Source organism: Phascolarctos cinereus, unplaced genomic scaffold (genome assembly GCF_003287225.1).
Source record: "Phascolarctos cinereus isolate Bilbo 61053 unplaced genomic scaffold, phaCin_HiC Scaffold_726;HRSCAF=1367, whole genome shotgun sequence".
Lineage (NCBI taxonomy): Eukaryota > Metazoa > Chordata > Mammalia > Diprotodontia > Phascolarctidae > Phascolarctos > Phascolarctos cinereus.
Genome location: NW_027556098.1, coordinates 353,662,168 through 353,684,070, shown reverse-complemented (window position 1 = coordinate 353,684,070; position 21,903 = coordinate 353,662,168). Strand labels below are relative to the sequence as shown.

Sequence of the window (21,903 nt, the reverse complement as noted above, 5' to 3'; positions counted from 1 at the left end):
AAACTAATGTGTGTGTGTGTGTGTGTGTGTGTGTGTGTGGTGTGTGTGTGTGTGTGTGTGTGTGTGTGTGTGTGTGTGTTTGAAGGGGGGAAGGGGTGAGGTCCTTGGTGATAGGGGTTAGAGAATGTAGAATAATGCAGGTATACAGAAAGCCATGTTGGGATGTATGAGTAGAAAGGGTCCTGTGTGAGGGAATGGAGGAGGGCCCTGGTGTGGGGGATGAAAGTCATGACCAGAAGGCCTGGATACAGGCGGATTGGAATTCAGATGTTGGGGGTATAGAACCTTAAGTATTGGGGTGTGGAGAACTGGATGTTGGGGGTGGGGTGTCCGATTGTGAGGAACATAGGCTCACAATTGTTGGGGTGTGAGGGAATAGTGCACAGGTGTTGGGTTATGGAGATCTGGATATTGGGGGTATGGATTGTCTGGGTGTGGGGGGGGATAGGATTACAGGTGTAAGGAACTGGAGACCAAATGTTAGGGGACAGGGGTCGGGGTGTGGGGGAATGGAAGATCGGAGGAATCCAGGAGGTGGGAGCCCTGATTAGTTTCACCGTCCCTGCCCCACCCCTACAGCCCCCTGCGGGGGACAATCCACATGCTCGCGCACGGCCCAAAATGGCGCCGCGGAATCCCCCCTCCCCCCTCCAGGCGCGCCCCCGCGGGTCTAGGCGCGGTCCCGCTTCGGGCACGCGCGCTCCTGCGCTGGGGGATGTTGTGATGGAGAAGCGGCCGCTGAGCCCGACCCAGAGTCCGATCTCCAGCCCCGCTGCTGCCGCCGCCGCCGCAGCCGCCTCTGCGTAGAACCACCCCGCAGCCCAAACCCGACCCTGAGCCCGAGCTTTCCGAGCGCCCGCAGCCCAGGCGCCCCTCGCGCTGCAGGTATAGCGGGCTGGGGGCCCTGCCCTCCTCTCCCCCTTCCCATCCCCCTCCATCGCCCTTCCCATCCCCCGCTTCTGCACCGCCCTCCCCTTCCCTCACCCTATCATACGGCCCTCCCCATTCCTGTGCCCCAAACCCCCTTTATACTGCAACGCCCTCCCATCACATTGACTAGATTATCTCTACCTTTGCTTCTAGCTAAAAGTATTGATTGCCCTCCATCTCCTCCCTTGACTGATACCCACCGCTTCCCATTTCCTTCCCCATCTCTCTTGTTTTCCCTACTCCACTCTCTACCCCACCCACAGCCTTCCTCATCCATCCACAGCCTTCCCCATCCATCCACCTTGGCCTGCCCTACTAGATGCACAGTCCTCCGCTTTCTAGTCTAATTTCTGTTTGCTTTCCCTTCCCCCACTTCCCTCCTTGGGGATCTGCCTTTCCTCCTGGGCTCGAACTAGCACTCCATCCTCTGCCGTCCCTTTTTGTTTCTTTAATCTAGTCTTCCCAGGCCCCACTACTCGGCACTCCACCCCCACCCCATTTTTCCTGAATCTTGGCTTGAGGATGGTGAAAGCCAGAGGACGGTGATAGAAGAGGGAGGTATGGGAAGGGGGAGAGGATGGTTGGTAAGGAGAGTGGGAAGATGGATAAGGAGGAAGGTGGGAAGGAAGGGGACTTCAGGAGTACAGGGAAGAAAAGTCAAGGGATGAAAGGATGGGAATTGAGGACAGTTCAGAAGGAGACACTGAACACAGGCTAATGGGTAGGTGAGGGGAGAGGATACCGGATAAGGTGAGGTAGGAGGAGTTCAAGCGAGTGGTTCTGATAAACAGAGGTCAAGGGGAAAAGGGGGGTGTGTGTGTACACATGAGATTTGCTGTGGTGGGTCAGACCTATGAACGTATTGTCTACATTTTGTTGACCTTTTGGGGATATAGCAGGACACTGGGCCTGCATCCTCAGGGATCCATCTTGGGTTGTAACTGACAGATCTGAGGCCTTCAGGTGATTTATGTACTCTGGATAGAGCATATGTAACTCTAAATGTATTTCCCCTTTTAAAACTTAGCTGCCACCCTTTTACAGCCTCTTGTTCAGACCTGTAAGACCTATGGATATAGTCTGTCTATGCATCCCTGGCTTTCCAATAATCAGGAGAGTTTGATGTCATCAGAAAACTTGGAGTTTCACTATGCCCTTCTTCATGATTCTAAGTATGAGATGTAGTCTCATTTCAGTCATTTTTAAGTAGCCCTACTCTTTGTACTCCATAGTAGCTTGCACATAAAAGGCCCTTAATAAATTGAATGAATGGACGAATGATGAAGAATTAATTCATATACACCTGCTTATCCCTATCTTGGCCCTCCCTTGTTTCTTTTCTCTAAACTAGTTCTCTATCCTCAATCTAGCCTTTTAACTTTCTTACCTTTTTTTTTTTAATAGAACCTTGTTAAAGTTTAGGAAATGGTTGATTTAGCTTTTTCATTTTTGTACTCAGTGACCCCTCTTCCCCTTCATTTTGCCTTCCCAGGGGCCATTTTGTCAGTTCCCTTCCTCCCTTCCCTTTGTTTATCTTCCTAAAGGAGTGGTGGTAGAGTGGGCGGGGAGGATAAGTTTCCTTGTATCTAGATGTCTTCATAATTCACGTCCGGGTAACCCAAGTCTCTTACTCCTACTCCTTCCAAATCCATCTCTGTGTCTTCTCATTTCTGTACCCCATCAATGACTTCTCAGAAGGGACAGAAATAAACACAGATACATTCAACCAATATTGGGCGTTCCCAAATTCTTAGTACAGTTTCAAGCTCTAATAGTTATTAATTAATAGTTGGATTTAGTAAGCTCTTACTAAGTGCTAAGCTTTATATAGGAATAGAAAGAAGTTCGGAGGCTGTTAAGTGTCTTGATGACAGGGTTGCTAGTAATGAAATATCTTTAAGTTATTATTGAAATTGAAAATCAGGGGGAAAGTCATCTTATTTGATATTTGTATCTCCTCAGGCCCTAGATCAATGTCTGGATTTGGAGAATCGGATTAAGTTGAGATACGTTCCTGTCCCCAAGGTACTATACTTCCTATACTTTTGTTGGAGAAACTACATAAGAAGAGAGAGCATAATGAAAGGCACAGGATTTGGACTTAGGAATCCTGGTTTCAGGTCCTGACTCTGACACTCTTGACCCTGAACAAATTGCTTACCTCTCTAGGCCTCACTTTTCTCATCTGTAAAATGGAATAGTTGAACTACATGGTCTCCAAGATCCCTTCCATCACTGTCTTAGGTCCTTGATCTTCTGAAGCTAAGTGTCAGATGAATGGAATAAATAATAAACAATGAAATAAGCAAAACTCCTTTTTAGAGAAGGGAGAGGTTTTTGGGTAGATTGGGGTTAGGTGGAGATGGCTTCATGGACTGGGTCTTGAAGGATAAATAGGATTTAGGTAAGTAGAAAAGAAGGGTGTAAGAATGGCATTCTAGGCTAGGGAGAAATGTATCAGTGGCCAAAGGTAGGGAGGTGGTTAGGGAAGAGAAGAGACTCTCCTGGTGGGAGTGGGATGGAGTACCTTAGTAAATGGCAGCAGGAAAAACAAACAACAGACGGGTAGGCTCGAGGCAGATGATGGAAGGGCCTTGAATGCTAGGTTAAGGAGTTTGGACTTTCTCTTGTCGGTAGTTACCAGAAGTTCTTGAGACAAAGTATAACATGATGAAAGTAGGTACCCACTTTAGGAAAATCAGAATGTCAGCCCTTTGGTAGGAAAGATTGGAGGCAGGGAGTGACCAAAAGTAAAGAGACTTTTGCAAGAGGTGCTTGCAAAATGATGTATGAGGTAAGAGTTGGTGAGGATTTGGACAAGGCTGGTGGTAGTAGGGATGGAGAAGAGGGGCCAGAGATGTTAGGATCATGGAATTTAAGACCTTAAGGGGCCTTAGTAATCTCCCAATTTGAGCTCCTCGTTTTGCAATGAGAAAAATGAGACCCAGAGAGGTTAAATAATTTCTCCAAGGTCACATGGGTCAAAGGGGGCATAGTTAGGATTTAGACCTAGGTCCTCTGACTCCAAACCCAGAGCTCTTTCCATTACCACATGATAGCCCTCATTTGAAGGAAACGTTCAGAGGATTTTTGATTGTCCGTGATTGGATGTGAAGGCTGTGGATGGAGCCAGAGCACACACATGCCCATATCCAGTTCCACCTTTTTCAGTGGAAGCTGCCCTGACTTCCCCAGCTCACACTGATTTCTCCTCTGAATTCCTATAACACTTCTTTTCTTTAAGGGATGGCTTAAGTGACTTCCAAAGGTCCCTCCCAACCATCTTAAGTCATTTGGCTTCTAATACATAGTGCCCTGTATTGGTATTTCTCATTTCACATGAATGTCAGAAGATATAAATGTCTGCTTGCTTGCTCCTTGAAATCAGAAACAAGTATAATTCACTTGTACGTCCCCAGCCCAAGGTCAGGGCCCTGCATAGGTTAAGTGATCAGTAAGTATCTGGTGTTGATCCTAGGGAGTCAGACAGATACATACAGACTAATAGATGATCAAAACCTAGGAATGGATGAAGGGGAGAAGCTCTTAGGTCCACAAAAAGGAAGAGGAAGAGGCTAGGAGAAAGGAAACATTTAGGATAGACTATAGGGAGGAGGGCAAGATCCAAGGAAGTGGGGGGCTGGGAATTGAGGGGAAAGCTAGGAGTCTAAGAGAAACTTGGTGGCTTAGTAGATAGGGTCTGGAGTCAGGAAGGCTCATCTTCCTGAGCTCAAATCTGGCCTCAGACACTTACTAGCTGTGTGACCCTAGGCAAGTCACTTAATCCTGTTTGCCTCAGTTTCCTCATCTGTAAAATGAGTGAGAGAAGGAAATGGCAAACCACTCCAGTATCTTTGCCAAGAAAATCCCAAAGGTTCATGAAGAGTTGGACATGACTGAAACAACTGAACAATAACTAAGGGGTGAAGAGATGGTGTTGGGCCCCACAGTCAGGAGGGATTACGTGTAGAAATGATCAGGGCCTTGCTCAGTGCTGGGGGTGGTGGTGGGGAGCCATACTACCTTCCTACCACATTCCCTAAAATGTACATCAAAGTTTTCATGCGTGTTCGCCTCTCCTGCACCCCTAGCACCATCCCTTGTACATTGAGTTCAAGCTGGACAAGGGCTGAGGGTTGATTGTGAAGGATTTGTTAGAGTAACCCAGGCTGTGACAGAGAGGTCATTGTGTGGGTGCTCAGCTGCCTGAAGCTGTGGGTAGGGGATGGGGGGGGGTGCTTCTCCAGAGAAGTCTGTGTCTTAAGAAGGAAATGTCTCTGAGCCTAGGTCTTCCAGAGGGAGCAGCAGCAAGTGTAGGGGTCGGGGACCCGATTTAGGGTGGGTTGATCCAGTGACTCTGTGCCAAGGGGGTAGTGGAGGTGAAGTCCCCTGGAAGGAGGAGACTAGATCTTTAAGGAGATTAAGGGAGGGGGATGAAGACTATTATAACCTTCCCCTCAACCCTCAGAGATGCCCTTTTCCTTTGACACTCGATGGGCTCCTGTAGACAAGTTGCCACAAGTCACCAAGTCTACTGTAGCTCTCTGGTGAGGCCCAGAGAAACCCAGTGTCCTATCTAGAAGGGTGGGGGAGGAGCTTCATCTTCATCATCCTCATTATCATCTTCATGCCCATTTCTAGAAAGCTTAAGGTTTACAGAATATTTTCCTCATAGAAAGCAAGTAAGTGGGCACTTCAAGTATTGTACCCATTTAATGGAAAAAAGTGGAAGCTCAAAGAGAAACTGAGCTTCTCACAGTTACTCAGCTAGTTAATGAGAGGCAAAATGGTGTAAGTGAGGGTAGGCCGGACCTGAGTGTTAGGAAGGAAGGAGCAAGGTGTGTTGGAAGGAGGGCTGGGTTTGGAATTATAGGACCTGGATTCAAATCCACGTTCCATGACCTACTTCCTTTGTGACTCTGAACAGATCATTTAACCTCTCTTGAGCTCAGTTTCCTCATCTGTAAAATGAGAAGGAGGGTTGGACTTAGTGATCTCTAAGGTCCCTTCCAGCTCTTCGTCTGTGTTCTATGATCAAGACTGGGTTCAAGTCTCAGTTCCAAAATTAGCTTTGTGATACGGAGGAGGCTTATAACCCCTCCAAGCTTCAGTTTTCTCCTCTAATTTCACAGAAGTGTTTATGGCATAATAATATTATAATTTTATAGGCTCATTTTAGGGCAGAATACTTGTACTACTTCCCTCATAGGTTTGTTGTTAGAAAAGTGTTATGTAAATAAATATTAAAGTGCAGCGACAGTGCCAGTTATTATTGTTATTATTATTAATGAAGTTATCAGAGCCAGGATTCAGTCTTGGGTTTCTCCTGACTTCAAGCCCATGTTATTTCTATTCTTTTCTACTGTCCCTCAGTTAATGGTGGTCCCTTTCCCCATCTCCTTGCCAGGAAGACCTACCGTGGGCCATGTCTGCATCATTGAGTCCTCAGCCCGATGTGGTGAATGACAACAACCGTGTGGGCCCAGTGCTGAGCCTGGCGCTGCCCCTGCAGGCTGCCCATAATCAGCTCCTGAACGCCAAGCTACAAAGTGTGGCAGCAGCACCCAAGGGCCTCCGCAGCGCCATGGGAGAAGGTGGTGGGGCTGAATCAGGCCCAGCCAATGCGAAGTGGGTGAAGGAGGGTCAGAACCAGCTGCGACGGGCAGCCACAGCCCACCAAGACCAGAACCGGAACATGACCCTGGGTGGAGAACCGGCACCCACTGTAGCCTCCAGCGCCAAAGGCTTACTGCATCTTTACTCAGAATTAGAGATCTCTGCCCGAAATGCTGCCAACTGTGGGCACTTAGGTTCAGGCCTCCTTATTGACCTTGGCCCACCTGAGCCCCAGGCCCTGCCCTGTAGCCAAGAGGAAGAGGAAGGAGAAGAGAAGGCAGCTGGGGAAGAGGAGGAGGAAGAAGAAGAGGAGGAGGAGGAGGAGGAGGAAGAAGACTTGTCCTCCCCCCCTGGGCCTTGTGAACCTCTGGAGTGCAGTGAGGGCAACCCTGCTCAGCGGACCCAACCAGATGGTCCTCGGGATCATAGCAAGAGTGCTAGTCTCCTCTTTGGCATGAGGAACAGTGCAGCCAGTGATGAAGACTCGAGCTGGGCCACCCTATCACAGGGCAGCCCCTCCTATGGCTCCCCAGAGGAAACAGGTAATTCCTGGGCATGGGGAGGGGCAGGGCGATAAGGATCTAAGCAAGAGTGGCCAAGCAGAGATGGCGGGAGAGGTAGTCAGTTATGAGCACTACCTCCTTTGGCCTCATCCAGGCTACCGCCTGGGCTGGGTTCATTTATTACCCAGGGTGGCCAAAACTCTCAAATGGATTCAAGGAGGAAAAAGCAATAAAGAAAGCTTTGGGTAGAGGGCACAGATCCCTAATCTTGGGAGGTCAGTATCAGGAAGAGTCATAGTTGAGAGTGGCTTAGAGACAGAAAACAGAGGTAGTGATAAATGGGTACTTCTTTGAATAGAGAATCATAAGTATTGGGATACCCAGGCATCATCTGTTAATATTCTTATAAGTGATTCAGAAGGCATGCCCACTGACATCTTCTCCAGAGCTGCAGAGCATGCTAACCTCTTGAGGTTAATGAGATACCAAGCCAGTGGGGATACCTAGAAGTAGATCTGCCAAGACTCTGGAGATAGGGAGAAGAGTGGCAGCTAAGTTTGAATGTTGGAAGAGTACAAGGAAATGTATTTCAGTGTGAATTACACAGACCAGTCAGCCAGCCAGCCAGTCAACAAGCGTTAAGCTCACAAACTTATGTGGGGATATAAAGAAAGGGCAAAGTAGCCCCTGCCCTCAAGGAGCTTATATTCTAGTGGAAGGGCCAGTCAATCATCATAAACTACTTAGAAGCCCACTATGTGCTAGCATTGTGGGGGATACAAGAAAAGAAAACCATAAGGTACCTGAGGATCACCTGGGGTCTAGTACAACAGGGTGCTAAATTGTATGGCTATGGCCATAAATGTTCAGAAGTCCAGAGATGGCAGAGCTCAGTGTGGCCCATGTTGGTCAAGAAAAGCCTATTGGGCAAAGTGGCTCATGAGTTGGACCCAAGAAAACAACAGATAAAATCTGGTTAATAATAATAATGATAGTAGTAGTAATAATAGCCAACATTTATATAACCCTTACCACGTGCCAGGCACTGTGCTAAGCACTTGTAATTATTATCTCCCTTAGTGCTCACATCAATGTGTTATTGTCCTCATTTTACAGATGAGGAAACTGAGGCAGACAGAGGTTAAGTGACTTGCCTAGGGTCACACAGCTACAAAGTATCTGAGGCTGGATTTGAATTCAGATCTTACTGACTCTAGGCCTAATGCTGTATTCACTGATCCACTGTAAGGTCACCTAGTTGCCTTACATAAGAAAAAATGGAAGAAAAAGAATACAAACAGGAGGAATAGTATGGCTAATGGTGCAGAGATAGAAGACGGGCATCATATATTGGTGAATTATTAAGAAAGACAGTGAGAAGATATCCCTTGCTATAGGATCTTGGTTGGGGAGTTTTGTGAAGTAAAGCTAAAGAGATATACCAGAAAAAAGCCCAAGGGACATGGTTGGCCATGTTCCCCAAAGACATGGGCCCAGTGTCTTGCTTCAGCCAAAACAAAGCAAAACAAAGCACAGCCCAGGAGGTCAGACATTGTCAGGAAGGAGATTTGAAACAGCAGAAAATATTTTCTTATTTTTCATGCAAATGCTCCTCTTGCCTCGGCCAAAAGTGTGCTGGTTTCAGGACATAGTTCAAGGGTGAGGAAATGGGATTGAAGAAGGTAGAGTTGGACAGCTCTAAAAATGGAGATGGTTAAGAAGATTCAGCAGAAGCCTAGGAACCAAAAAGTCAGTGGGAAGGTGGGGGGATATGGATGTGGTCCCAGATCCCATGTAGCCCTGCTGCCTTCCTCTCAAAAATATGTGTGTGTGTGTGTGTGTGTGTGTGTGTGTGTATGTATGTGTGTGTGTGTTTGTGTTTGTGTGACAGCTTGCTTCATATTTCTAGGACTCATCTTTGGCCACTGGTAATACAGGTTCCAGAAAAGAGTGGGATAGTAGATTCCTTTTGGGGTCTGTCAGTGAACATTGGCAATAAATGGGAGGGTGGGTCTGACTGATGGTCCTTCTTTGCTACTTAAGAATGGGAGGAGGCTTCATGAGCAGCCTTCAGGCTGCACTACTCTTCCTTAGGGAGAGTAGACAGTTGTCACTTCCCTAGCAATGTGACCCAAGCTCAGGGTCTTGGCTTTCTGCTTCCTCCTTATCCCCATCCCATCTCCATCCTGGGTCTGCATGCCCATTGGACAGATATATCTCTCTCCTCCCCAAGGAAATAGTGAAGAGCACAGAGAAGTCTGGAGGGCTGAGTGCCTACCCTAAGGTGACAGCCTTAGGGGAATCTGACAGTAAAAGAGCCCTGGTTCCCCATCCTTAAGCCCTAGACCTCATCTCTCTGTCCTTGCTGTTGTAGGGGAGGGCAAGGTTTGGAGAGTCTCCAGGCCTTGCTCACCTCCTTCCCTCCTTGGGCACACAGCACTGTGTGGTTGCCTAGGAGCCTTGGCTCAGCTCTGGGACCATGCTTGCCCCTCAGCAGTGACTCTCTTGCCTCAGTACCTGCCAGGATTCCCGGTTTCCCCAGCAACCAGAGCTTACGTCACTGGCCTGGGTGTGCCCAGTTGGTCCTGGAGCTCCTGTTGCTGGGGAAACGCAGCAGCCCATCTGGGCTCTGGCAGGTGAGTGTGAGAGGTGGGTGCTTTTGGTGCAGCCTAGACAAATGAGGGGTGAATGATACCCCTTTCTTCTTGGCTTGAACCTTCAGGACAGGCAATGCTCATATGCTAACCCCCTCCCTTCCCCACTTCCCACCCCAAGGGTAAGCTGCGAAGTATTGGGATGGGGAGGGTGTCTCCTGGCTCATGTGTGAGGGAGGGGCCCTGAAATCCTCGTGGTTAATGGGAGCCGTGGAGTCCCTTGAGACTGTAAAGCCATGTCCCATTGCATGCTGGGAGCTGTAGTTTCAGCAGGGCCCCTGAATGGGGAGCGGGGGAGGTGATTTAGGGTATCCTGTCTCCTTGGCTGGGCTTTGAGTGTGTGTGGGGAGCTGTGAATGCTTGACGCAGGGAAATGATGGAAATAGCTCAGGCTAGGGATGGGGAGGGGGGATTCTGGGTGGAGGTGTGAGCCATGAAGGGCTGGAACTGCACTGTAGTGAAAGCAGGGTCCCCACTGCTGCCAGCTAGGCTGCCCCTCCAGCACCAAGTGTTAACCTCTGCTGCCTCCAGCCCCTAGAGGTGAGTGGGGGTGGGATGGGGGAGGTGTGCTGGGTTCCTCCTCCTCTTGGCTTAGAGGGGAGGAAGAAGCCTGGCAGATGGCTCTGCCCTGGTGGGGAGTGGAAAAGGGAGCTGGAGTGGGAGAGGGAGGGGGAGGGGGAGGGGAGCAGCTGTTCTTCGGAGCCCAGTACCAGCACGTAGCACTGTGCTGAAGCCTGGCGGGGCAAGGGAGGAGGACAGTGGGGGCCCCAGGCTGGAGCTGGGGCCTGAGGGTGGGAGGGGCCCCAGCCAAGCAGCATGTTTTCTCAAGACTTCTTCCTGGCCATCATCCTACAGGACAGCAGCCCAGGTGAGGCCAAGGATTGAGCCTGGGAGAGTTCCTAGGCAGACTGGTTAGGGTGGGAGCAGTAGGAGGGGAACTAGGGGTGGGGGAGGCGGGGTAAGTAGGGGCTAAGAGTATCACTTACCTTGTGACATCTGGGTCAGAGGGAATAAAAGGGCGAAGGATATTGTGTGCATTTGCAGTATGTATACATGCATGTATGTGCTTGTGAGCAGTGTATGTGCATGACATATGTGTGCACTGATAGCTGTTGTGGGGGGATTACTTGGTGTGTGGTGGATTTAGAATATGTGTCTGGTGTGTGCACAGCATGGATGAGATGTGTTTGTAATATGTGGGGGGGGTATGGGACATGTAACACTATATGAGGTTTTTTTGGGTGTGTTTGTATATGTGTGGTATTTGCACAATGCACATTGACGTGAGTGTGTACATAGTACAAGTGTTGTCTTGGACACATTTACATGGAGGGTGTTAGTGGGTATGTGGTATGTATAAATGGATATTTGTGTACATATGTGGGTCATGTGTATACATGTGTGTGTATAAGGAAATTTAAGATAGTCATTCCTGAGTTCGATGTGGTACCTGGCTCCCTATCTACTTCATGCCCTATACCTGGGCCCCTTTTTTTTTTTAACATGATTCATTCTTAGTGTGTAGCATATGTGTGTATGTATATATGTGTGTGGTTTAAGCACAAATGATGGTATGAATGTGCGTGTTTAGTAGTGTGGTCTGTGCATGTTCTTATGATTGGAACACTAGTGTACATGCACACATATATGCACACACACATATAGACACATGCTCCCAGAACAGCCCCAAAAGAGTGCTGAGAATATGACCTGGGCACGGTGGAGAATGAGCAGTATAATCCTAGCCTCTCTACGTGCTGTTGCCTAATGCTGTTGGAGAACCTGTTCACTTCAGTATCCCTGTCTCCAAATGAGAGGAAAGGCTAGGCTGCCAGCCTGACTCCCATCTCCTAGCCCATCACCTGTCACTATAGGCTCAGACCTGAAGCCCTAATAGCCCAGATTGGTGCTCCCCCTGGGGACAGGTAGACTAGCTGTGAGGTCTAGGATAGGAATGGATGGGACCACCCTGGCAAGAGGTGGGAGGGCAGCAGTTATCCTGACTGTGGAAGGGGAACTTCTTAATCAGCCCATCTCATGACAGACTCCTTCTGGAACCGGAATTCATTCGAGACGGATTCAGACCTGCCTTCCGGATGGATGAGGGTACAGGACACCTCAGGAACCTATTATTGGCACATCCCAACTGGAACTACCCAGTGGGAGCCCCCTGGCCGGGCCCCACCCTCACAAGGGAGCAGCCCCACTGAAGAGCCTCAGGTGAAGCATCTCTCCCCACTTAGAGCCACCTGCCAGTTTCCTGATGCAAAGGGGAGAACAGCCCCTAAACCTGCTCTCCCATCCCTACATCTTCATAATAACTGGCATTTATATACAAAGCTTTAAGGTTTGCAGAGTTTTTTCCACACATTATTTCAATTTGAACCTCCAAAACCTGTAAGACAGGTATAGTAGTTATTATCCTCATTTTACAGATGAGGAACTAGAAAGGTTAAGTGACTTGTCCATGGTCATGCAAGTGCTATTAAGTATCAGAGATAAGATTTGAATCCAGGTCTTCCTAACTCCAAATCTAGCACTGTCTTCTCCCTCTATCCCTGGGCTAGAGCAGTACCTAACCTGAGCAGCTTTTATAACTCTCTTTGGGTCCAGTTGAGTAGGTGGCTGGGAGCTGGGCCCTTGAATGCATGTTTTAGGACTGGGGTGTCAAGTTAGAGGTATTTACTGTACCCAAGCCCTCTGTGTCTCCTTCCCTCAGCTCACCTGGACCGGTTTTGGCCATGGGGAGACCTTTGAGGATGGCGAGTTCTGGAAGGTGGGTGATAAGACTCCTGCTTGTGGACAGCATGAGCCTCTGGGATGATAGGCAGGGAATCCTGGGAGTACGAGGAGTTAACGTTGGCTCCTTTCCTATCATTGCCATTTCTACATAGGATGTGGCCAGTGAAGAGCCCCCCATGGAGCCAGAAAGGAAGGACTCGGAAGATGGGGCCCTGCCCTTCCAAGCTCTGAACATTGGGTGAGGGGAGGAAAAGGGAAAGAGTCAGAGACTTGAGAGAGTAGGGAATAACTCACTGAAGATGAAGTATGGGGTTTGGGGCCCTTCTGGTGCTGGTGGGGTGAAGCCCTAGGCCCAGCTAAAGTCTAGCTGGGCCTAGGACAGTGGGTTTGTCTCCAGGGGTAGGGGTGGGAGGGGCATCTTCTTTGTCACAGATGGTTGATTCTCTGCTCTGCACCCCTAGCACTGGCTTGACCCAAGAGCAGGAGAAGTTACCTCTTCTGAACACCAACCTGGGGGCCAAGGTTTGTTGGCTGAGTTGACTGGGGATGATCCTATGTGACCGGAGAGAATAGGGAGAAGTCCTTGGGTAGGGGGTGGCTGGAAGCTGGGACCCTGCCCTGGATCCAGTCAGGGTCCTCTTGGTCCTCCACATACTCTGGGGCAGGCCAAAATTGCTCCCATCTCTGAGGGCTGCATCCTGCCTCACGCTACACTACCCAGGGCTCCCATATACATGCACCTTCCGCTTGTTCCTCCCCCCTCCCCCCTCGTTGCAGTGCTTTGCTGTGCGCTCTCTGGGCTGGGTGGAGATGACTGAAGAGGAGCTAGCCCCTGGACGCAGCAGTGTGGCTGTCAACAACTGCATCCGCCAGCTCTCCTACCACAAACACAACCTGCACGACCCAGCCCAGGGAGGCTGGGGGGAGGTGAGCAGGGGCAGAAATCAGCTCCCGAACCCACGAATGGGGGACGCTGCATGTGAGTGAGCCTGCCTAGGGGCCTGGGCCTGCAGGGTGGAGAGCAATCAAGAGTCTGCCAGAGCTAGGGGAGAACCAGAAATCTGTGCGATGAGCCTTCCCCAGCTGCTGCTCCACCTCCACCAGGCCTGCTGTGACAGTTGTCTTGTGTGCCCCGCCCCCCCCACGCAAGGCAACTGTGGCAGGTGTTATCCCCCTTCCCCCAAGGCCTGCTCTGACAGGTGCCTAAGGCTGCCTGCTCCTCTCCCTGGGCCTGCTTGACAGGTGCTCTGTGCTTCTCCCCACCCCCACCCCCAGGGAAAGGACATGCTGCTGCAGCTGGAGGATGAAACACTGAAGCTGGTGGAGCCCCATGGACAGACAGTGTTGCATTCACAGCCCATCATCAGTATCCGTGTGTGGGGCGTCGGGCGGGACAGTGGAAGGTGTGGGCTCAGGGGCTCCTTGGGGGGGGTAGGATGGGGTCTTCCTGGGGCAAGGGGCTCACCCGACTCCCAGGGTAGGGCTACTCTTCCCTAATCGTGCTCTTTGCCTCACTTCTGCTGCCGGATCCAGAGAGAGGTATTGTGCCCCTCTATGCCCTAGCCTGCTCCTAGGCCCCAGCAGTGCCCACTAAGCTCCTACCATTTTTCCCTGTTCCCCCCTCCTGCCTGCTGTTCCTCTCCTTCCTCTGCAGCATGCCCATTACCTATAAGCTAGAGGTTAGTGCCCTTAGCCCCAAAAACACTAGGTTTGCATAATCCTGCTCTGCCAGCTCTTGCCCCACTGACGATTTGGAGTCTGGCAGAGTGGGGAGATGCTGAGTGACCCACCTTCCCCACAGGGACTTTGCCTACGTGGCCCGGGACAAGCTGACCCAGATGCTCAAGTGCCACGTGTTTCGCTGTGAAGCACCTGCCAAGAACATAGCCACCAGTCTGCATGAGATCTGCTCTAAGGCATGCCCCCTGCCCTGGTCCCTGCTCCCCAGTGGGGGCGAGGCGGGGGGGGGGTGGAACTGCATGGGATATGGGTTCTCCTGCTGGGGAATCACTGGGAGTCCACCTGTGGGATGAGGGCTCATGAGCATGGGGGAACAAAAGGCCAGATAACAAGGTTTCACTCCCACAGATCATGGCCGAGCGCCGAAGTGCCCGCTGCTTAGTGAACGGCCTGTCCTTGGATCACTCCAAAATGGTGGATGTTCCCTTCCAAGGTCAGGGCCTCCTCCAAAACCAGTGCTAATCCAAGCAGGCAAATGGCCCCCTGTCCCGGGCCTCTTGGTGTGAGGAGTCCTTGTTGGGTCACATGAGAGACTCCAAGGAAGGAAGAGCTCCAATTGTGATGGGACAGACAGGGCATTCATGTATTTTCTTTAGAAAACATAGGTCAGAAACATAACACACACAGCTAGCTCCAGCTGTGCACAAATCACTTGGAAAGATTGAGAATCAAAATCAACCAATCATATCGTTGAAGGGATTTAGATTTGGAGGGAGATGATCTGGGGAAAGCAGAGGATGAGAAGGCCTAGGCCCTGGGATTGTCAGCTGAGATCTTGTCATTGGGTTGGAAACTATTTCCTATCTGATAGAGTGGGCTGAGGGCCAAAATTAACATGTCAGACCCATACTTTTCTTCCCTTCCCCCAGTGGAGTTCCCAGCCCCGAAGAACGAGCTGGTACAGAAGTTCCAAGTCTATTACCTAGGGAATGTGCCTGTTGCTAAGCCAGTGGGTATGTATGTTGTTGTCTGCCCCTAGCCCAGTTGCCCCCTCTTTCCTTACAGAGAGGTCCTTGCCATGCCCCACCCCCATCCACTGACCTCAGTTCAGCAAACCTTTGCCCCTTCTTTAAGTGAGGAGAGAGATTTTTTTGAGGCCCCCTCATCTTCCTGGATGCCATTCTCTGGGCACACAATGCAGCCCACCACTAGGACCTTCCACCACCCACATTCAGCCACTGGAAGGTTGCCCTGGCATGATCTCTACAATTCTTCCATTATATCCTCTCTCTGCCCTTCTCACTTGTGTGTTGGGGGGGAAGGGTGGGGGTGGGGGTGGGGAAGGAGGAGCAGAGATCAAATCAGTAAGCTTTCTTTGAATGTCTCCAGCCTGGATCTCAATATCATGACAGACAACGCCTAGTTAAAGGGATCGGGAAAGTTTGGTCTGAGGAAGAGGCTTAGAAGTCAGGGAACAGACTAGCTGTCATCCAGTGTCTGAGGGGCTGTCACACATTGCTGTATCCCTGGGGTCCCAGAGGGCAGAACCAGAAGCAATGAGGGAAAGCTGCTAGGAGGCAGATTTAGGCTTGAGGTAGATCTCAGAGAGACAGGAATGAGCACAGAGGAGAGACTGCTAGCCTGAGCCCTCTATCAGTGTGCATTTTTCACTACTACCTGCTAAGGGTCTCACTCACAGTTAACCCTCCCTCTACCCCACCCTCCCAGCCCCCATGCCTACTCTGCCTTCAAATACACAGGCTTCCCCATCTTTCAATTTTGCTTCCAGCTTCTGATCCCTACAACCTACCATTCTATTTCCCTCCTCCCTTAGACAGCCAACATCAGCTTCTCTTAGAGGTCTCCTTTTATTAGAACTTATTCTCATGATTCTCAAATCTCTGTCTCCAGGACTGCCTATCTCATGCATCTTGAGAATTTCAATAACGTCCTACTGCCTATGAAGTAAAGTCTAGGTAGTCCTCTCTGTCCGGCTTACCAAGTGCCCCCATAAACTGATCCCCTCTATTTTCTTAACTGTGGCCCCTTTGCTCCCCAGCACATAGGACTGTCTCCAGCCAGGCTGATTGAACTTGGTTCAAGTTCACAAACATACCTTACCAGTTCTTTCTTCTGCTTTCCCTCCTTTTGTACCACCCAAACCCCCCCCCCCCAATCCTTGCCATCTTTCAAGGCTTAGATCAAATTCCGCTTCTCCCATTGCCCAACTATACTGTTAAAAACAGAACTCTCACTCCTTTGACTTCCTTTCTATAGCACTCCTCATCAATACTGCTTCTTAATCTAGACATGAGAATGAGGGCTGAGATGTGGGTGGTGGCAGTGGGAGATGATGAGAAGGCTACAGGTAGGACATTGTGTGGTAGAATTAACGGGATTTGGTGACAGAGCCGTCTTCTTCCTTCCCCTTTAACTGAAAGAGATCTGAAAGTTTGGAACCTGGGAGAGTGATGAGGTCATGTGAGCATAAGATCACAGACGTGGAGCTAGAGGAGACCTTGGATGGCATTTAGTCTAAACTTTTATGGATGAGGAAACTGAGGCACAGAGAGATTGTGACTTGCCCAGATTAAGTCACACAGCTAGTAAATGGGTTTGAGTCAGGATTTGAACTTATGTTTTCCTGATCCCAAGTCCAGAATCTATGCACTGTATCAAATAGTGGTGGGGACGGAAAAGCATTTGTATAGCACCAACTGTTTGTCAAGCTCTGTTCTGAGCGCTTTGCAAATGTCATCTCATTTGATCCTCATGACAACATGGGACATAGGTGCTGTTATTATCCTCCTTTTACAGTTGAGGAAACTGAGGCAGACAAAGGTTAAGTGACTTGCCAAGGGTCATACTGCTAGAAAGTTTCTGAGGCTGAATTTGGACTCCAGTCTTTTTGAATCCAAACACAGCACTCTGTATTCATTGTGCCACCTAGCTCTTAGAGATCCCTTGTCTAATATACCCTCACTTTACAAAAAAATAATACGGACCCAGAGAGCTTAAGTACAAGATGGTGAGTGTAGCAGGAACCATTCTGACATGGCTGGGGTCCACTGATCCTTGCTGTGTAGACTTGGGGGATCTAGATTCCAATATGGATCTGCAGACAACTCACTATGAGACCTCGGCCAATTCAACCTTGACATTCAGCATACATTTACTAATTCTCTACTATGTGCAGGACAGTGAGCCTAGGGGCCACAAAGGGGCTACAAAGATGAAAAATAAAGTCCCTTCTGTTAAGGAGCTGACAACCTAATAGATCATAAAATGAAGTCACTTCCTCTCGAGGCCTGAGTTTCCTTCTGTGAACAAGGAAGAACATGAACTGATGCTTCTGAGTTCCCTTCCATCTCCAGGTTTCTGTGATTCTAGATGCCTTCTCTTAGATCACATAGCAAGGCCCCAGCAGAGCTGGAGCTAGAACCCAGGGCTCGTCTTCTTATCTGACAGGCTAGATATAGATTTGGGAGTCATCTGCTGAGAGATGAGAAAGGGAGCTAGGACAGCCAGTGGATGAGTTCTCTTGGGGAGAGAATACTGGACAAGGAGCAGATTCTCAGACCTGAGGGGCAGTCACAGTGAGGGGACATGAGGGAGAGGAGGAGCCTGGGAAGGATACAGGAGAGGTCAGAGATGAAAGATGACAGAGGAGTGATCAAGGAAGGACAGTGATAGAGCAGTGTTATGTGTCAGAGAAGGTTGGGGCAGCAGTGAGGAGGGAGAAAAGATCCTGTGGTCTGGTAAGGAGTTTCTTGAGAAGGCAAATTGTGTGTGTCTGTCCCTGCAGTAGTGTGTATATATTGAGGGAGCATTGAGAATGTTGGATTTGGAATCAGGTAGACCTAGGTTTAGATCTTGCTTCTGACACTAATTGGCAGTGACCAGTGACTGACCCTGGGCAAAGTTCTTCACTTCTTGGACCTTGGTGTCTTCATAAATAAAAGCTGTAGTACCTATCTCTCAAAAGTTAGCTGTGAAGATAATGTATGTGAAGTGCTCGACAAGATTTAAAGCACTAGGGGCAGCTAGGTGGGTCAGTGGATAGAAAACCAGCCCTGGATTCAGGAGAACCTGAGTTCAAATTTGACCTCAGACACATAACACTTACTGGCTGTGTGACCCTAGGCAAGTCACTTAACCCCATTGCCTAACCAAATTAAAAAAAAAAGATTTAAAGCACTATATAAATTGGGATAGGAACTTAGTCCTTTATTGTTATAGGGAACTCCCTCTCCCCAAATAGATTGGTCTGTTCTCAGCAACTTCTTAAGCTTTTCCTAGAGCACTGAGAATGTGAGTGATTTATCCAGGGTCACATAGACAAGGATGTATCAGAAGCAGGACCTGAATCCAGGGCTTCCTGACTCTGAGACCAGTTCACCCCACTGCCTCTTACTACAGAGGATATAACTGACTTGCATGGCACAAATATGTTATTATTACTAACCGTGGTGGATACTGACTCCTCACAGTGTATTGGGTGGGTGGGTGGGTGCTGTCTCTGGGTCTTTAGGTGTGGATGTGATTAATGGGGCCTTGGAGTCAGTTCTGGCCACCAGCAGCAGGGAGCAGTGGACCCCCAGTCATGTTAGCGTGGCTCCTGCTACACTCACCATCTTGCACCAGCAGGTGAGGCCATGACTGGAAGGGAAGGAGGGAGATGGCTGATGATGCCGGACTGTGGTCTCATCTGCTGATTGCCATGGCGGGAGGGGAAGGGTGATTGACTGGGTAACAACTATGGGTGAATTAGTAACATTTTAAAAACAGATGCTTGTAGCACCTTTCCATATGAAGAACATGCTGCACACAGTAGGTACTTAGTGAATGTAGCTTAGAAATGGCCTCCTCCCATTTCCCTTTAAGATGCAGTGCTAGATCACTGTAGGTATGAAATGAGTCTGCCTCACTCTCCCCAAATTTGAATCACAGAATGTCAGATCTACAGAAGGGAGTTCAAAGACCATCTATAGTTCAATCCCTGTTAGCATAGTGAATCCTTTTATACCATCCTTAACAAGTGGTCATCTAGTCTCTGCTTAAGGATCTGTGAAGATGGGGGTGGGGAGGGAAACATTTATTGAGCACCTACTATGTGTTAGACACTATGCCAAGTAAGCAATTTACAAAGATTATCTTATTTGATCTTCACAGCCTTCCGTATTTCTAAGACAGGTGCTATTATTATTCTCATTTTACAGTTGAGGAAACTGAGGTAAATGGATCGAGTGATTTGTGAAGGGCCACACATCTAAAAAGTGTTTGAAGTTGGACTTGAACTCGAATCTTCCTGACTCCAGAGCCAGTGCTCTTACTAACGTGCCACCACCCTGATAGGGAGCCCATTAATACACCCAGTGCAGCCCCTCCTCCTCTTGGACAGCTCATATTGTTAGAAACTTTTTCCTTGTATTGAGCTGAAATCCTCCTCTTGCTCTGGATTTTCCTATCTGGGGCCAAGAGGAGCCAAGTTCTTTTTCTTCTTCTGCATGACAACTCTTCAGATTGTGAAAGATCAGTATCACAAGGCATTGTGGTGTAGTGGAAAGAGTCCAGGCTTTGGAGTCAGAAGACCCGAGTTCACATCCTAACTCTACCCCTCACTTTGTGTCATTTTGGCACGTTGTTTAACCCATGTGGGCCTTGGATTCCTCATCTATAAAATGAGAGGGTTGGACAAATGATGTCTTAAGCCCATGATCCCTTTTCCTCCCCCTCCCCCCTCCTAACATTCTCCAGACCAAACATCCTCGGTTCCAACAGTTGAGCCTAATGTGATGAGATTTTGAGTCCTCTCACTAACCTGGTCTTCTTTCTTAGAAATCCGTGGATTTGTCAGGGTCCTTCCTAAAACATGGTGCCCAGAATGGGACATTATTTCAAATGTAGTCTGACTAGGGAAGTGGATGGTGAGACTACTCCTCCCTTACTTGGGACACTATACTTCTGTTAATGTAAACTGAAATGTGTTGTCCTGTTGAGCCTGTAGTCCACTAAAACCTCTGGGGGTTTTTGTGCTAAAAAAAGTACAGGGGGGGCCTCCTTATTCCTTCTAGGAGTTCTTCACCCTTTTTGTGTCATGACCTCAGAATATTTTTAAATGAATAAAATATGTGGGATTACCAAGGAAAGCAATTACATTGACTATGATTGTCAAATATAATGACTATTAAAATAATTTTTAAAAACACCCCACACAACCCTATATGTTCATAGATCCCAGATTAAGAACCCCTGCTTCAGAGAGCAGTGACAGGGCCATTGAGATCTATGTAGGGGCCTCTTGTCCTCTCTAGAGGTGGTCCAGATTTGTAATAATTGCCCTTCCTAATTATCCTCCAGACGGAGGCAGTTCTGGGAGAATGCAGGGTACGGTTCCTGTCTTTCCTGGCAGTGGGCAGAGATGTCCACACTTTCGCTTTCATTATGGCTGCTGGTCCTTCCACTTTCTGCTGCCACATGTTCTGGTGTGAGCCCAATGCAGCCAGCCTCTCTGAGGCTGTACAGGCTGCCTGCATGGTAAGTTGGGGGCTGGGGAGAAAGGAAGGGGTTGCCTGCTAGGATGGGGTAGGAGGGAAGATGGGGCTTTACAAGGAACAGGGTAGGGAATGGGGGTCCCTGGACTGAATAGGCAGGCTGAAAACTGTACCTGATTGTCCATCTCCTTTCCCCCCAGCTTCGGTACCAGAAATGCCTGGATGCCCGTCCCCAGGCCACCAGCTCTTGTCTCCCAGCACCCCCTGCGGATTCGGTTGCTCGCCGTGTGGGCTGTACTGTCCGAAAGGGGGTCCAGTCTCTTCTGGGCACACTCAAACCTAAAAGGCTAGGAACGCATACACCCTGAACAGCCTCGCAGGGTCAACTGGGCTCAGACCATTCCCCAAACTGCCCTGGGGCCCTGGGGAACTCTAAGATATGGGGTGGGGAGGGGCCCAGGGCAGCCTGTCAGGCCCTTCCTGATGCTGCTTTGGGCCAGGGCCATCTGGCACTGCCTCCCCCACCAGTGGCAGTGGCTCCCTGCCTGGGGGATGGGGAGGAAGGTGGGACTGCAGGCCCACAGGGAAGGAGAAGACTGAAGCATGAAGGTAGAACAAATGGGCCTCATGGTCAGACTCCACAACTGGGCCCCTGTCCTGGGACCCTGATGCTGTCCCAGCCCAAGGGTTCCTGTGTCTCTTTGCCACGTGTATCAGTCAGTCTGGGTAGAAAAGATAGGCCTTTGGTCTGGCTTTCCCTTTGCTGGCTGGGCCTGTAGCCCAGGGGCAGTGAGGGTGGGAGTAGGGGAACACCCCTCCTCCTGTTCTGTGGGCACTGGCTGTTTGTGTTCACTAATAAAGCCTGTCTGTGCGCCCATCCTGATGCCTGCCTAACTGTGGCTCCTGTTCCTTCTCTCGGCCCTGCAGCCACCCCCTCAGGAAGGAAAGAGTTGGACACTTCGTAGTAAAGCCATGATGTTGTTCCCCTAGGCTGGATGCTGTTTCTGGCCACACACTCCACCTCATCTGCCCTCTGCCTTCAGTTGAAGCAATCCTAGGCTGACAATGACTTCATCCCAGAATTTCTGTGAGGAAGCTCTAAACCTCCCTTGTCTCTTGAGTGAAAGCTGTCAGAGTGACCCATTTGGTGCCCCTTTGTGGTCCCTTGGCGCAAGGCCTTCCTAAGTCTGTTTGTAGTAGAGAGTGTGGAGCCGTTAATTAGAGACGGTGATGAAGGGCTTGCTGGGTTTGTGTTTTGTGGCAGGAAGGGCGGTGCAATGAGGC

At 49.4% G+C, this 21,903-nt stretch overlaps 1 protein-coding gene across 4 annotated transcripts; it reads left to right on the top strand.

The window, feature by feature from the left end:
• The first annotated feature begins 685 nt into the window (after window positions 1–685).
• APBB1 (amyloid beta precursor protein binding family B member 1) lies at window positions 686–21,502 on the top strand. 4 transcript variants are annotated; one of them, XM_020975846.2, is made up of 15 exons: window positions 686–885; window positions 2,893–2,955; window positions 6,338–7,088; window positions 11,748–11,923; window positions 12,423–12,479; window positions 12,598–12,683; window positions 12,907–12,967; window positions 13,223–13,372; window positions 13,721–13,848; window positions 14,247–14,361; window positions 14,534–14,618; window positions 15,055–15,138; window positions 18,657–18,772; window positions 20,486–20,662; window positions 20,820–21,502. In XM_020975846.2, the coding sequence occupies exons 3-15, from the start codon at window positions 6,356–6,358 to the stop codon at window positions 20,985–20,987; spliced, it is 2,136 nt and encodes a 711-aa protein (XP_020831505.1). In that variant the 5' UTR covers window positions 686–885; window positions 2,893–2,955; window positions 6,338–6,355; the 3' UTR covers window positions 20,988–21,502. The 4 variants fall into 4 exon arrangements, with proteins under 4 accessions (XP_020831505.1, XP_078013131.1, XP_078013132.1 ...); XM_078157005.1 differs by lacking the exon at window positions 2,893–2,955; XM_078157006.1 differs by lacking the exons at window positions 686–885; window positions 2,893–2,955; window positions 6,338–7,088 and adding an exon at window positions 10,139–10,243.
• Window positions 21,503–21,903: the final 401 nt, after the last annotated feature.